Raw genomic sequence first — 16,217 nt, forward strand, 5'->3', positions numbered from 1 at the left:
CTTACCTAAGCATAGTACTTACCCATGAAACATATGGATGAGTGATTTATCATGACTTAGATTTTTTCAATCTTTTAGAGGGGAAATCCTACGTACCTGACAGTATTGTACAGCCGCATTTGAAAAGTATTGGCACCTCCGAGCCAAACTCACGAGGCAGTCCTTTCTGCTTTTCAATTCTCATATTCGAGACAATTGCCAGAGAGAGCTGCAATGTCTCTATTGCGGTCATACCTATCAATAAGTTGAGTATGCGCGAGTGCCATGGTTTTTGGTGGGCCACAATTCATGAACGACTCAATATAGTAGGGTGCCAATACTTTTCGAATGCGGCTGTACAGCGGTAAGTAATAAGTGATGGAACATAGCGATACCTGTTTTGGTAAAACGCCACCAACATTTGGTGTTTATACTCTCAGGGCGTTCCATCACTTATTACCTGTCGCTGTACTTTAGATTCACCTGCGAGTTTATCGAATCCCTAAGTCGTGTGATCAGGTCTTGCTCTTGCCATTCGAACTTCCCGCCTACACTGTTCAAGCTTGACGTAGTCATGCTTGAATTCTGTTCTTTGTATATCCTACAGGTATAACTTTATATATCGTGGGGATTTTCGGCTTCAAACTCAAAGGGTTACTAAGCTCTTATGTAGCTTTATCAGATATCAAGGTGCTTCATATCGAAGAATCAGAGGATCTGAACTAGCCATAGCCACAGTTGCAATTGAAGAAAGTCTTAGTATGGTAAACTTCACTACTTGTAAGCCGTGAGGAGTTAACTGTTTCGGATTCCATAGCTAGTAGTTTTGGTGCCGTTGCGGCCGTGCAAAAATGGTGGGACATACTCTGGTGCTGGACCTTTAGTATAGACTTGTCCAAAGGGACACATGTAGCCTTACTACAATACCAAAAAAAGGCTATGGATTCGCTGCGTTATTCCCGTTAATGTGCTAGTAATGCAGTAAGAATACAACATTGCTACGGTATTCGTTTTGTAATGCCGGTTTAATTCCGTATTATTCACTGAATCCCGTAGTCATACAGTACTGATTTCACCCCGTTTTTTCGTACTGTAATATAACCTGATAAATCGGGTTGGGCGTTTCCTGTGATACGGCTCTCCTATTCCTGTAAAATTCCCCAAACCACACTCCTGTGGGAATAAATTTTTGGGTTTTCGACAGCTTAGTTGCTGGCTAACAATGTAGATAGATGCGTGGAACGCGCGCTCCAGTGACCGTACCTAGTGTGGGTATTATGTTTTAGACTTTGGTTGCTGAGATTATTAAAACATAAACGTGTAATTGTTTTTAGTCATAGGGAGTCTCTTTAGAATTATTTATAGTTGGTCCCACTGAGATCTTCGATTTCTGGAGAGGTTGCATATCATTCAACTACTCTTGGTTTGAAATGAAAGCTTGGTATGAATAGATTGTAGTAGAATAGAGATCGAGCTCGCGCGGGACGCTTAGTATCGTGGCTTCTTGAGTTTGGTGATAAAATTATAGACGATAGTGTCGGTATTATGTTTGGAGGACGGGATAATCTGATTTATTGCAGTCGTTTGTTTATCATATATGAATGATTTAGAATAAAAACAGTTTCTGTGACTCTGGGAATCATTATGATATTTACTAGTATAGGTGATGAGTGAACCGATTCAATAAGCCGGATTATCTGGTCTAGCTCCCAATCACTAGTTGTTATTTTCTCTTTTAGAATATCTGGGGTATTCGTACTTTGAAGTTGAGATTAATTCCTGGTTTAAAGTTAGGTTTTCTTGATTTTACGTACCAATCCCTGGCCTGCCTGATCAAGTAGTCGTGAAAGAGATGCTGTGGGATAGAGCTCTCGGTCACCAATTAATTTAGCCGGAAACTGAGGTAGCTTTGGACTAACCGACGTTATTTCTTTGCAGCCTGTGCTAGTCCACAAATAAAAAGCACTCCCCGAACAATGCATTTTTTATTTATTTAATTTTAGTTAAGGAGACTTCGGTGACAATCAAGTGAACCGTAATTTCGATATGCATTATATTCGCGGTCGTTGCTCACAGATCAGCCGTAGTGGAATGAGGGTGCCGAACTTGCAATGCCATAATGACTAGATTGGTACTATTTAGAAATCTAGTTAAAGTATGTAGCTAACTCATCCAATGTGACGGTGAATCTGGTTGAGAGGGACATCATGCAGTCGATGGAATCGGATCGCCTTAGCACTTTTCTTTCCTTTCAAGGCTTTCTGCGACGGCTGTATGTAGTAGAGTAAAGCACGTTCGGGAGGGTGAAGGCGCCGTTGCCTGTCAGTGGACTTCAATGGTCAGTGCTTTTGGCTGCATGTCAGTAGCTATCAGGGCGGCTTTGTACGTACTTGGTACATCTGCGTGCTGTGTGACATTACGCCATGGGTTGAACTCTGAATGGGACTTGGCCGGAGTAAACAATGAGCCTGCACGAGTAGTGAATTGAGTAAGCATGTTTCTATCAGCAAGGCTTATACTCGTTTGATTCTATCCGGTGTCTTCCCGGAGGCAATTTGGGTTAAAATACAAAGATCCAAGTTGTGGTATGTATATACATGTGGTTATACATTATATTCTTCCCGACCCGGTGCTCCACCATAGTACTACTACATAGATCCTGTATATACAAAATCATGTACCTTGTGTTGTAGGGCCCGAGCTGCGTCACCGCCTCCTTTCCAAGCCGAGACCTACATACCTACTCCGCATCACCTCACCACTGCCCAACTACCCCCATCAACCACAGCCCACCTCCCCCCTCAGGAAAAAAACCTGCCGGAGCGCTCTCCACCATTCACACGACCAAGAACTGAACCTTGCGTACCTCCGTCGAATCAAATATCACGCCCATTTTTCCTGCATCCTCATTGCCCCTGTTGCCATCGCCAGCAGGAGCGCAGTAAAGGGTGACGACGACACCTAGTACAACAACACCTGCAAAGACCTGATTATCGCTCCCTCTTTCTTTACCACGAACAGGCCCATACCATCACTTATCCGTCACGCTTCGTCTATCTTTATACGGTCGAATAAACCGATCGTGGACATCTAAGCACCTTCTATCGACAGTCTGAAAGATTCGGGATCGTCTTAAGGGAGGCTCGGCGTCCTGTTCGCGAAACTGAGCACAGAAGGAAGGAAGGAAATAGTGTGAGAGCTAGTTGGAACTAATAACCGGCGCCTGCAAATTTCATTTATTCTAGCTTTTTTAGAGGTACCTGCAGCCGCAACTATGTCGAAGGTTATGAGATCAGTGAAGAACGTCACCAAGGGTTATTCATCAACTCAGGTGAAGGTTCGAAATGGTAAACCGAAGCTCTATTTTTTGGTATCATATATGCGTAGATAATTGACTTCTAGATATTAGCTACAAGCAATGATCCATGGGGCCCTACAGGGGCCGAGATGAGCGAGATCGCTCGTATGACTTTTGATGTGTTAGTTTACCCTTCCAGGGTCGTCGCAGGCTTTCATAGAGCACTCCATAATGTTCCTAGAGCTGATCCATAAGTTGCTACATAGAGGCACAGATTTTTTCGAGATCATGGATATGCTCGATAAACGGCTAAACGACAAAGGGAGGAATTGGAGACACGTATTGAAGGCGCTGAAAGTTCTCGATTATTGCTTGCACGAAGGCTCAGAAAATGTTGTGGTATGGGCCAAGGATAATATTTACATCATAAAGACATTGCGAGAGTTTCAGCATATCGACGAAGAGGGCAGAGATCAAGGAGTTAACGGTATGCGGTCCGGGTATAACTCCTATTTAGATATTAATTACTGACTTTAAATTCTCTAGTCCGAGTAGCTGCTAAGGAAATCACATCTCTAATTATGGACGAAGAGCGTCTGCGCGGCGAACGAAAAGACCGAAAGTCTTGGAAGTCGAGGGTTACAGGGATAGAAGATTATGCCTCATCTTCAAATGGCCACGCTCGTCCGGAATCCGACTCGCGTAGGCGTCAACAGCGGACATCCGGATCCGGTCGCGGTAGAACAGATGAGGAGGATATAGAATACCGACTTGCAATTGAAGCAAGTAAGAATCAGGCAGAAGAAGATAAACGCAAGAACGCTAATAAGCAATTATCCGACGTGGATGATGACTTGGCAAAGGCTATAAAGTTGAGTAAGGAGGAAGAGGAGCTTCGCCAGAGGGAATTAGAACAGAGCAATGCGGATCGCCTATTTGATGATGCAACGCCTACCACCACTGTTCAACAACCACAGAGCTTCCAACAGCCAATATACCCAACACAATACGAGCAACTTGGGGAGGTTGACTTTTTTGGGAATGCAGTACCTCAGCAAAACACTGGTTACTTGGCAAATGTCTACTCTCAAGGTACAGGGTTTCCTCAGCAACAGTTTGCACAGCCCACTGGATACGATCAAAATGCACAAATGCAATTTATGAATCCTATGGTCACACAACCAACTAGTTACACCAATCCGTATATTGCACCTGTGTCACTTAGTCCGCAGCCTACACAACAGCAACAAAGCTTCTTGCAGCCTGGTGATAATAACCCATACGCAAATAATCATCAAGCAGCTCAGCCTTTGCAGCCTTTGCCCACTGGATCCAACAATCCTTTTGCACCGAAGATTCAAAACAGTTTTTCCAATCAGTCACAATCAACAGGCATGCCTTCTCTAAACTTACTCCACCAGGAACAGCAACGCCAACAAGAGCAGCAAAGGCAGCAGCAGTTGTTGCAACAGCAACAGGAGCAGCAAAGGCAGCAACAACAGAGGCAGCAGCAGCAGCAATCATACCAAAACCAATCGTATCAACAGTCTTTTGCTCCATCTTCTCCGACCCCCGCCGAAAAGCCTGTCAACCCACAGCACGCGCATCTTGAGAATCTTCTTGCTGCGGGCAACGCCAATGGGCTGGATACATTTGGTAACGTTGGTGACCTTCGTATCCCGGCTCAACACACCGCTCCTAGCATGTTTGTAAACTCAGCTGGGACAAGCCGCACCGGTAGACCTATGGCTGCACAGAGCACAGGTAACAACCCGTTCTTTAGTCAACAGTTCACCGGTGTTCCGCAATCTACTGGTTTTGGAGGCTCCTTAAGCCCCCAGCCAAATAGGCTTATGCCAGCCCATACGGGACCAGCAGGAATGAATGGGTTTGGGGGATATCAACAACAACAATCAATGGGGAACCCTTATGCAGGAGGATTTGGTCAGCAGCAGCAGCCACAGAAACAGCAGGGTGGTAATCTGATTGACCTGTAAGTACGTGAGGGGAGTGGGGAAGTTGGCGAAGTCTAGTACGGCCGACGCTAGCATTTATCTAGCGTGGCTGGTCGTAATTGTAGAGCGAAAGGTTATAGAATTTGTGTGGGTCAAAGTTATTTTCTGTAATTCAGTGACTCATTATTATGGTTTTTTCTCCTCTTTTTTTTGCCCTTCTTTCCTTTTCTTCTTTTTCGTCATCAATTCGAGTCCAACCAGGCAAACGGGTAGTTAGTTTGAGTGAAGCTCGGATTGTTCGTCTGGGATTTTTTTTGTATTCCTTTTTGCTTCAGGACGAGGTCTAGTCAAAGGGAGACGGGGTGGATCAATGCTTTCGGTGTTGATAGTGTGAGAATAAATTGGAATTCTGGACACTTTTTGTCTAATATTACCATCTCCCCCCCCCCCCCCCCCCCCCCCCCCCCCTCTTTTTTGTTAGCCTCACATCTATATTTTTCTTTTTGTCTAATGGATTTTACTCTTCTGGCTCCGGGCGGTGGTGGTGCTACATGTATTCCTTCACTCCTTTTTATTTCTACTTCAATTTGTTGTTGTTGGGCTCAGTTATCCGGTCCTATAACAGCTCCGACCTCGATAGGCCTCATACTACCCGGATATATGCCATCTTTACAGAAAAGGATCCGGATTTTATGTTTCATATATATGTTTTGAAGGGCTGGGATTTATATACGCATGGTGCTGGTTAGTGTTGCTTTATTGAATAGGAAGAAGAAGGGGTTGTTCAATTGTTCTAGCAATAGGAAAGTGTTTTTCTATTAAAAGACTGTGAGCACCGCTCAGGAAAAAATCGTCACTCTGGGACTGGTAGGATTGATTCAGGGAGGAATTTTGTATCTGCATTTAAGAAAAAATAGTACTGGTGGTTTCTGTTATTTTTGCCCCGTGTAACTGGGGGTAAGTACATTTTGGTGCTTTATTTCTATCTATTTCCCCTTTCCTTCTTTAATTCGTCTATAGATCTGTAAATTCTATAAAATGAGGCCCGGCCGGGTCCAATTATTCCATTACAATAGTCAGAAAACAGGAGTTATAAAAAGCAGTCGTGAAAAATCATACGTAAATACATTACAACCATGTTATATATGGAGGAATTCCAGCAATAAAGGTGGGTACAAAACCATGATTCTTATTGATTAGCACACGCACCTTTGATTCGCGATACTCTGTTGGTATGATTATTATTTGTTTGACCACTAGCTAGTAATACAGTAGGTACAGTGGAAATGACCAAAAAAGCAAGAAACCCATAACAATATAAAGAAAAGGAAAGACCCCATAATATATCTGACCTTTAAGTCAGGGCTCCTCAGTTGTTTTTTTAAATATCAAATGAGGAAAGGATCGGCTAATCTTACAAAAATTCCAAAAAATGAGTAAGAAAGTCTGCCGTTTCTTGGAGTTATCATTACTCGCCCCTGCAGATAGCAATGAATTCATCACGGCTGACTATGAAATCGTCAGCAAGTGTTGGTGTTCGTAGTAATAAGGGAAGGGATAGTTTTGACATACTCATGCCATCGTTGTCAATATCAAACTCATCAATCATAGCCCTCAACTCCTCTTCCTCTAGTGTCTCGCCGAGCTCCTTTGCGACTCTTCGCAGGTCATCAATAGCAATTTTCGCATCCTGGCCGTCTCCTATGCCACCAGCAACACCAGCAAATAGGTCGAAGGCACGTGATATTTCTTCCAAAGGGTTTCTATCCAAGATTTTCTGCGTCATGATTGATGTGAATGAGTCTTGAGTTATAAAAAGTCTGCTAGGGGTCTGGCCCGACTGATTATGTGGAGGTTTTTGCATATTGGCAGTTACACCATGGTCTCGGAGTATATGCAGAAGCTCTGATTTAGGGACATCGAAGCCGAGAGCTTTCATTGCTACCTGTAAAGCTATGTGTTAGTATGGTAGAAAGCTCTGGATAGGTAAATGGTAAAAAGAAATAGACCTTGAGTTCGTGGTAGTCGATCATTCGGTCTTTGTCGAGGTCGAAAAGATGGAACTGAAATATGTTAGATAATATATACCAAAGCTATCCAATAACCAAAAACAAATATGATCACTTACTGCCTCATTTATTTCGGCTTTTTGCTCTTCACTCAGCTCTATTGCCCCACCGGTGTCTGTGTGCTGCTGCTGCTGCTCCCGTTCTCTCTCACGCTGCTGCTCACCGCCTCGCTGCTGGTAACCAGGGACGTTTTTTTCCCTGCCTCCCGGCCCTCCAAATAACCCGGTACCAGTCATAGCAGATGTACCAAGACCGCCACCTGTCGATGGACCTGATGGTGGAGGAGATTGCCGGTTTGCAGCACGCCGGGTACGCGTTGTTGAGGCTGGTGCTGCTGTTTGGCGACTGCCAGTACCGAGGCGATCTTGACCGGTAAACATTGATAAATTTGTGTATGGCGTTGTTGTTTTAATTTGTTGTTTTTGGCATCTACTGTTGCGGAATTTGAGAATCGTGTCGACAACTTAACGAACGCGACTGGTCAGGTGACTCGGTTCCTGAAATCGGTGAATCAATCCTAGATAGAATGTGTCACACAACAGTACCAGGATAGGTAGTTGCAGATAAGGCGATAGATCAACTTAGACATAGTACTCACCGTGGCAGAAATGTGCAGGAGGAAACAGATTGCTCTTAATATAAAAAAAAAAGGGTTGAAACAAACTAGTCAGACGACTTTAATCGAAATGTATTTATACCTACATAGCTCGGCATATTTCTGGCCCGCCGAGTAGTTTTATTCACAGGTCCGGGCCTTTGTTCGTTCTTTGCCTTGCTGTTCGATGTTCAATGGGCTGCACCTCTGACCAATAAACAGCTTGTGGTACGCAGTGGGCGCGTAGGCGTGAGTCTTAACAAAGCTACGTGTAGTGTCATGATGAGTCAGCCTACCCGTTGCTGTTCAGGATTTTTTTCTCTGGGGGTTTTGTGCGTGTGGCAACCCTTTTGTTGCTTTCTGCTTGCTCCAACACACACACCACACATCATCACCCCCGAACAACCTATATCATCTTCGTCATCTCCCTACCCTTATCCTTCCCTTCCTCTTCTCCCCCAACCCGCCTCCTCGCTCATTCCCCCATTATCACTCCTCACCCCCTCTTCTCTATACCTTTCCGGAAAGAGTGATAGCTTGACCTAAAGCGCGTCTTCATTCGCGCGAAGTCAGTTTCCAATCAGTGGATACGTGACGCAACATCCATCAATCATCAAAGGGAAAAAAAAATTCTTTAACGAAAATATTGACGACCCGCCGCAACACCTCTACCCCCCACCGGCACCATGAGTTTGTTTAGCAATAATGCCGGGGGCTCAGGTGGTTTTGGTGCGTTTGGTGCCGCCAACAATAACAACCAGCAAGCTGGAAATCCAAGCGTTTTTGGCTCAGGAGGAGCATTCGGTCAGCCCGCTGCTGCTGCCCCAGGTACGTTATTTTATTCGCTTGATTGTTTTCACGTGTTGTGCACAGCCAGGGAGATTTCGTAGTGCCTTCCAGCGACGTTTCTTGAAATGCCTCAGCGAAAGACGTGTCGTGATTGGGCGCGTCGTAATTTTCGCGCAAGGAAATAAAATGGAAGGCGGATGATGCTTGCTGGCGATGGCGATGATGAATGCTCGTTCAGTTCAAAGACGCAAGGTCGACTAATCCACCCGCTCGTGTTTCTTTCCAGGCTTTGGCAACACTGGTGGTGGGTTCGGCCAACAGAATCAAGGCGCTTTTGGTGCTGCGGCGAACACCGGTTTCGGTGCAACCACTGGAGGTACTTCTAGACATCTGTTTTTGTCATCATCGCCATCGTCGCAATCATTGTCTGCTTTTATATCTGCAAAATTTGCCTGTTCCCCTTGGCATTGCTTCGTTTACTATCCCATGACCATTAACCAAGAGGACTATCTTGCAAAGACATCGTCATTTATTAATTTTGACTGCATATCTTTGCAATACTACAATCTTCCTGCTATCAGCCTATGTCGTCACAATACTTCGCTATCGTGACGAAACTCATCTAACATTATATCCGGATCCTATTCTAACATTTCTCTCCCTTTAGGTTTTGGCGCAAATAATAACGCAGCCTCATCGCCGTTTGGCGCCGCGAAGCCCGCCTTTGGCGCTACCAACACTCCTGCAACGGGTGGAATCTTTGGCAACGCCGCCGCAAACACAAATACTGGCGGCGGATTCGGATTCGGAGCTAATCAACAGCAACAACCCTCCAACGCCTTTGGAAATAATGCAGCTACTACTGGGGGGCTTTTTGGCGGTTCGAAGCCCGCATTTGGGACAGCTACAACCACAGCTGGGACAGCCGGGGGGTTGTTTGGAGCAACTGCTGGGGCTACCGGTGGTGGTGTTTTTGGGAATGCTGGAACAAACACTGGCCTAGGCTTTGGTGCTAGTGGAAATCAGGCGCTGGTTAACGGGACTACTAACCCGCCGTACCAGGCATTTACAGAGAAGGAGGCTCAGGGAAATACCACGAACCATTTCCAGACCATCGCGTTTATGCCGGCTTATGCCAAGTACTCTCTTGAGGTAATTCTCCCGCATTATTCATTACTCGTGGAAATACTGACATAATTTAGGAACTGAGATTACAAGATTATGCCCAAGGTAGACGATATGGGAATGATTCTGGCAGCGGTGGGGGTGGGTTCGGAGGTACTGGGTTTGGGGGTACGTTTGCCAATAATACCAACACTGGGGCTTTTGGTGCAACGAATAATACTGCTACTGGTGGTGGTCTATTTGGTAACAATAACACCAACACAACTACAACGCCATTTGGAGCCCAGCCGACGAATAATGCTTTTGGAGCGAGCAATACTGCTGCGTCTGGTGGCTTATTCGGCGCCAAGCCAGCTGCTCCTAGCCTCTTTTCTGGAGCTGCCACAACTACCACCGGAGGAGGGTTGTTTGGGGCGAATAACAACACTGGAAATACGGGCGCATTTGGGAACAATGCCGCGACAACAGGATTTGGTACGAATACCAATACTGGTGGCGGTTTATTTGGTAACCAAGCCAACCAGAACAATCAACAAAAGCCTTTTGCCTTTAGTAATACTACAACTCCAGGCTTTGGTGCTGCAGCTAATACGGGAGGTGCATTCGGAGCCAATAATACTGGTGGGGGATTGTTTGGGAATAACCAAAACCAACAGCAACCTGCAACGAACACTTTTGGAGGCCAGCAACCGAATAACACATTTGGTGCTGGTGCTGCTGGAGCGTTTGGGAATACTCCTGCACAGAACCAACCAGCGACTGGGTTTGGTGGGTTTGGTCAGCAACCGCAGCAGCAACAACAGAAGCCTGCTTTCGGTGGTGGATTTGGCACCACCCAGGCGCCAAATAATACGACAGCCCAGGGTGGACTTTTTGGAAATAACCAGGCGCAAAATGCTGGTGGTTTGTTCTCCAATCAATCCAAACCCTTCGGAGCTACAACTACCACTACTCAACCGACGGGCGGTGGATTGTTTGGAAGCAACCCTACCCCACAAGCGAATACCGGCGGATTATTTGGAAACAATCAACCCGCTGGAAATACTGGTGGGGGGTTATTTGGCAATCAGCAAAATACTGGGGCAACGGGTGGTCTGTTCGGGAATAATAATGCGCCTAAGCCGGCCATTGGGAGTGGTCTTTTTGGCAATAATACACAGACATCAACACAGAATACGAATAATGGCCTTTTTAGTGGTTTGAACACAACTCTTAACACTACACCTGGGTCCCTCTTCAATAATAATCAACAACAGCAACCGCAGCAACAGCAGATGAATAACAGCCTCTTCTCAAGTGCATTTGGTGCAGGGCAACAGGGGCAGCAGCAACAACAGCTTCAGGGCCAGTTTACCACATCGATCAATGATTCTCCATATGGCCTTTCCATGATGTCTTCAATGAACAACTTCCAAGCTGCTCCGGTTGGACCGATTGCTAGCCCCCTTAGTTCAAGCATCCAGACCAAGAAAGCCGCGCTGATCCCACACTACAAGATCGCCCCTAGACAACCTTCGTTGGCCCCTCGTCTTGGTGGCAGCTTTTCGAGAAGTGGCTCTCCTTTCGCAACTTCTACATCTGGAAATACAGCTAGCAGCACGGGAACAAGTCTTTCACGTTCTTTCTCTTCAAGTAACAAGTTGCACCTTTTCGATAGCGACGATTCTGTTTTGAGTTCAGGCTCTTTCACGCCAGGCTCTGGTGCCCGTGTTGCCAGTCTTAAGAAGTTAGTCATTGATAAGAAGATTAGGGACCAAGATTTGTTTTCTGGGGGTCAGGACCTTAGGAAGGAGTCTGCGAATAACGAAGTCATGAAGGGTAACGGCACAAAGAGTATTCTGAAGAAAACTGTTAGCTTTGACGTTGCTACAAGCAAGGGAACCAATGCCGATTTCTTCAGTGCAAATGGCCAACCTTCGAGAGAGACTACCGGCCCAACACCCTCTGCTGAAGAGATGGGGTTTTTAAGAAGTCCGTCACGCAGAAGTATAGATGGCCTGTCCAATGGTGCTTCTTCTTCTAGTGCGCCAGAAGCTCAGCCTGAGTCTAGCACCGCCCTTGCCGTTGTCGAAAAGCCTGCGGAGGATAAATCTCATGGTAGCTACTGGATGGTTCCCAGTGCTCAAAAGCTCAAGGGAATGACAAAGGAGCAGCAGACGAAAGTGATTGGATTGACTATCGGACGCCGTGGATACGGCAAAATTAGATTCGATAATCCTGTCGATATCACTGATCTTGATCCCGAGGAAATCCCTGGTAAAATTGTAGTCTTTGATCTCCGGGTCTGCACAGTTTACCCCGTAGGCGTAATGGACAAGGCGCCCCCAGGATATGGTCTCAATGTTCCTGCCACAATTACCCTGGAGGATTGCTATCCTATTTCTAAGGACGAACGTGGGAAAATCAAGGATCCTGAACACCCAAGGTACAGCAGTCATATCCGCCGATTGCAAAACATCAAGGATACCGAATTTGTCGACTATCTCGCCGATGAAGGCATCTGGATTTTCAAAGTTCAACATTTTACCACGTATGGATTAGTGGATAGTGATGATGATGAGGGTGATGAGGGCGATATTACATATGATGAATCCATACTACGCGAGAGGAAAGCTGCCGAGAAAGCTACCGAAGACCTCACTCCTACTAGAAGCACAGCTTCTTCATATTTTGATCGAGAGGATAGCATGGATGCATCAGATGCGGATGCGAGTGGCATGGATACTGGAGTATTTGACGATACTTTTGATTTCAAACGGTTATCAAATGGTAGAAATGCTCGTAATGATGGATTTCCCACGTCTTTTTTAGGTGGAGATGAAACCGAAGCCACTTTCGACACTTATGACGAGGAGGAGGAAGAGGAGGAGGCCGACACTACGATGGCTGGCGAGTCTTTTTTAGGGGAAGGCTCCGTAGGTAGCGTCGAGGAAGAAGACGAGCCTGCGGAGCCTGCTTCGGAGGAGGAGTACTTGGAGGATGAGACTGCTCAAGACCTGACAGTCGTTTACGAGGAGGATGAAGAGGATGCCACAGTGGGATATACCAATCCCGCAGAATCTAGTATGATTGAAAGTGCGACAAAGGAAGTGGATTTTCATAGCAACCAAAGGGCCTTACCTCTCGGTAACGACTGGACTGAGCAGTTGAATGCAACAATCAGCCCGGTGAAGAAAAGATTTGGAGGAACGAACTTTTTTTCCCCCTCAAAGACTGAGAGAACTAGCCCAGTAAAAAAGTTGCAACCTCTGAATTATGGCGTGTTGGATTTGGCGAATGATCTTTATGGTGGCTCTTCTGATATCAACGGTGGCACAAAAAAAGAAAATGGGGTATTTTCAAGAGCGTGGGATAAAATTGAGGTATAAGCTGTCTTCGCCCTTTTGTTTTTTGTTTCCATCTTTTTGTTTTAGCATACCCCTGTAGTGATTTTAAGCAATCAAACACCAACCTCATGTCATGTAAGCTCAATGTTGAATTCCAATCACTGAAATTATTTCGCGGTTTCTATGTAGTCTCCTAAGTCTTCACGGTATCAACAAAATCGATCGTCAACTGCGAAAAGGCTTGATCTCGAAGATGAGAATGCCTTAGATCGGAGCTGGCGAAAGGCTGTAAGGCCAGCTTGGGGGCATGATGGAACACTTATTTTTGTGGGCGAGCTTGAAGGCTTGAGGCAGACTAGGAGGAAAGGCGGTGATACTGACCTCAAGGCTGCAAGGTTGAAATTTCCTGTTCAGGTTTGTTTCCCTTGCCTAGGGTTATTTATTTATGAATATTTACAAGATTTTTTTTATATATAGGATTCTGAGTCGCAGGTTGCCCCTAAGCCCTTGGAACTTCAATTCAGGGCAAGCACCATCAAGCTAGATGAGTATGGTGTCCCTGTAGCTGTATTGGATGACCGAACACTATTCCATCACTTCACGGAGCTCCCTTGGGCACAAGACGCGGCAAGTCAACATGAGAAGAGCGTCTGGGCGCTCGCCAGCGTTCTTTGGGACCCGATTGACGATGCCAACCCTGACGGCGAAAACGATCACCGGCTGAATTACATGCGCGAGAAACGTCGTAAAGAGAAATTGTCGAAATTTTTGGAAGAATTAGTTGAAGCCGATGCCGACGATCATGCGCATAAAGCTTCCACTCTTGAAGAGACTGCATTTGCCCATTTAACCGCACATCGCGTTGAACAGGCCTGCGCAGCTCTTCTAGAAGCTGGCGATTTCCGGCTCGCAACTCTACTTCCTATGGTTGGTGGTGACGCTATTTCTAGGGAGCTGATTAAGAAACAAATCAATGAGTGGCGGAAGAAGGGTGTGCTTGCAGAAATTCCGATAGCAATCAGAGCACTCTACGAGCTTTTATCTGGGAACACCTGCTTCTCCGAAGGCGTCAAAGCGCCACAGGAAGATGCTGCTCAGGAATTCTTTCTAACTCAGAAGTTTGGCCTTGACTGGAAGCGTGGGTTTGCCCTGAAGCTATGGTATGGGTGTGCGGAAGAGGATGGAATTGGTAGTGCTGTATCTGCATATGAACGAGAGATGAACCAATGGCCTGGAAACGTTCCGGCTCCACTTCCTTGGTACCACAGCATCTCTCAATCTGATAACTATGACATTCTTGATATTCTCTGGGGATTGTTGAAAATCTATGCCGACACCAAGTTTAATTTGGAGGATGCCCTTTCACCGAAAAGTATAGCCTTCAGCAATCTCAACTACAGACTTAGTTGGCAACTTAGAACAATTTTTGCACGCAAAGGAATTAGAGATTTTGATGGCGGGAAAGTACAATTTTTGGATGATGGAAGTGAAGAGTACGCGCCCGGCCCAATAGCGGACCAAGTTACCATTGATTTCGCCGGAGGTCTTGAAATTGGGGGGTTGTGGGAGTGGGCAATTTTCGTACTACTACACCTGATCGATACGGATAGTAGAGAAACTGCCATCAGAAATGTACTGGGGCGACATCTCGACGAGCTTGTGGAAGTTGAAGGGCCAGAGGTGGCAAAGAAACTTGACTTCTTGGAGAAGAATTTACTAATTCCTCAAAAATGGATTTTTGAAGCGAGAGTATGTTTATTCCCCCGGAGCTGTGTGCATTAAATGATCGAACGTTAACTGATGGTTTTGTATAGGCCCTCAAAGCTCGGCATTCTGGAGAACACCTCATTGAAGCAGAATATCTTCTCTCCGCTCAAGCGTGGAACGAAGCCCACAAAACTGTTATCGAACAAGTCGCCCCCGAAGCTATCATTTCGGGTGATCTTGAACAACTCAAGGCTATCTTGGCAAAGTTTGAAGATGTTAATTTGGTTAAAACCTGGGGCCTTGGTGGACAAGTCTATTTGGATTACATCACTCTTGTAGAATTCGTACAGGGTGGTGGATCTACGTCCAGACCGGTGGTTATAAAAACCGAACAAAAAGGCTTGCCTGCGAAGAGTGGGATCACCGATGTCGCAAAACGCCTTTTAGTCAGTTTGGGGAGCGCGGATAGGAAGCTTTTCTTACAGAACGTTGCTATCCGCGAGATGGCAGGTGTTGTTGGATCCTGGGTGCTGAAGAGTGGTAAAATGCCTATGAATGATGCTGGGAAAGTACTGGAACTCCCACTTACAGAAGATCAATATCTCAAAAAGACGATGAACCTGAGTCACGCATATTACAAGGCGAAGTTGCAGAAGGTTCTTTGAGTGGCCGAGCAATGTGGGCAGGATTGGTAGGGTTTGTGTATCTATTTTCCTTTTTGAAAGATGGAGTTTCTTGTTCAGGATGTGGTTGATAGGATCGGCATTAATTTATTTCCTTTCTCCCCGAATGTTTCGTGTATGTGGGATAGTTGCAATTTTTTATTTAGAAATTCCCCCCCCTTCCTATTTTTTACGCAATGTTATGATACCGGCCTGTAATTAAGTAGTGATATGTCTTGGTTTTCGAATTAACGTGTATTTCCCCAAAAGATTATGAGATGACGATGTTAGGATACTTGATATTTCATTTGATAGCTTGTGGACTCGACGCCTTTACTACTCGTTTCTCTATGCAGAAACGATACCACATACATATGTATCTATCCAATTATAACTTCATTGAGCCTTGAGGGTAATGGGAATGAGGCATGTATGTATATAGTGGGAAAGTGTTAGCGGTCCGTCCCCTATCCGTAATACTCTGCACATCAACTTACACCACGAGCTGCTGCGTAGTCGATATTGGTGGTCGAAATTCCTCAGCGCAGCATATCTAGGTCAGATTTTTGTTTTGCTAGCTCTACTTCCAGGTATATATGGACTCGAGAGCTAGTTGCAATTTCTTGTTTTAGCACATGCACTTAATATTCACCTCATCAAAGGTTCATATATCCAATATGACTTTATGCCACTATCTATTATAACTGAATGT

At 45.5% G+C, this 16,217-nt stretch overlaps 3 protein-coding genes across 3 annotated transcripts; 2 read left to right on the plus strand and 1 right to left on the minus strand.

The window, feature by feature from the left end:
• Positions 1-3,253: 3,253 nt before the first annotated feature.
• On the plus strand, positions 3,254-5,274 carry LAJ45_06570 (uncharacterized protein; the record flags this gene model as incomplete). The annotated part of the gene is made up of 4 exons (XM_046116133.1): positions 3,254-3,326; positions 3,389-3,458; positions 3,544-3,764; positions 3,824-5,274. 4 exons carry the CDS (start codon positions 3,254-3,256, stop codon positions 5,272-5,274), a joined length of 1,815 nt encoding a protein of 604 aa, XP_045970794.1.
• Positions 5,275-6,700: 1,426 nt separating this feature from the next.
• Positions 6,701-7,681, minus strand: LAJ45_06571 (uncharacterized protein; the record flags this gene model as incomplete). Its single annotated transcript, XM_046116134.1, has 4 exons — positions 6,701-6,741; positions 6,805-7,177; positions 7,242-7,295; positions 7,361-7,681. 4 exons carry the CDS (start codon positions 7,679-7,681, stop codon positions 6,701-6,703), a joined length of 789 nt encoding a protein of 262 aa, XP_045970795.1.
• A 901-nt stretch (positions 7,682-8,582) lies between these two features.
• LAJ45_06572 (uncharacterized protein) lies at positions 8,583-15,597 on the plus strand (the record flags this gene model as incomplete). Its single annotated transcript, XM_046116135.1, has 7 exons — positions 8,583-8,724; positions 9,353-9,837; positions 9,888-13,172; positions 13,326-13,550; positions 13,614-14,885; positions 14,951-15,383; positions 15,455-15,597. 7 exons carry the CDS (start codon positions 8,583-8,585, stop codon positions 15,595-15,597), a joined length of 5,985 nt encoding a protein of 1,994 aa, XP_045970796.1.
• Between the last annotated feature and the right edge of the window lie 620 nt (positions 15,598-16,217).

This window comes from Morchella importuna (genome assembly GCF_003444635.1).
Source record: "Morchella importuna strain M04M26 chromosome Unknown Morimp01GS019, whole genome shotgun sequence".
In the NCBI taxonomy this organism is placed as follows: Eukaryota; Fungi; Ascomycota; class Pezizomycetes; order Pezizales; family Morchellaceae; genus Morchella; species Morchella importuna.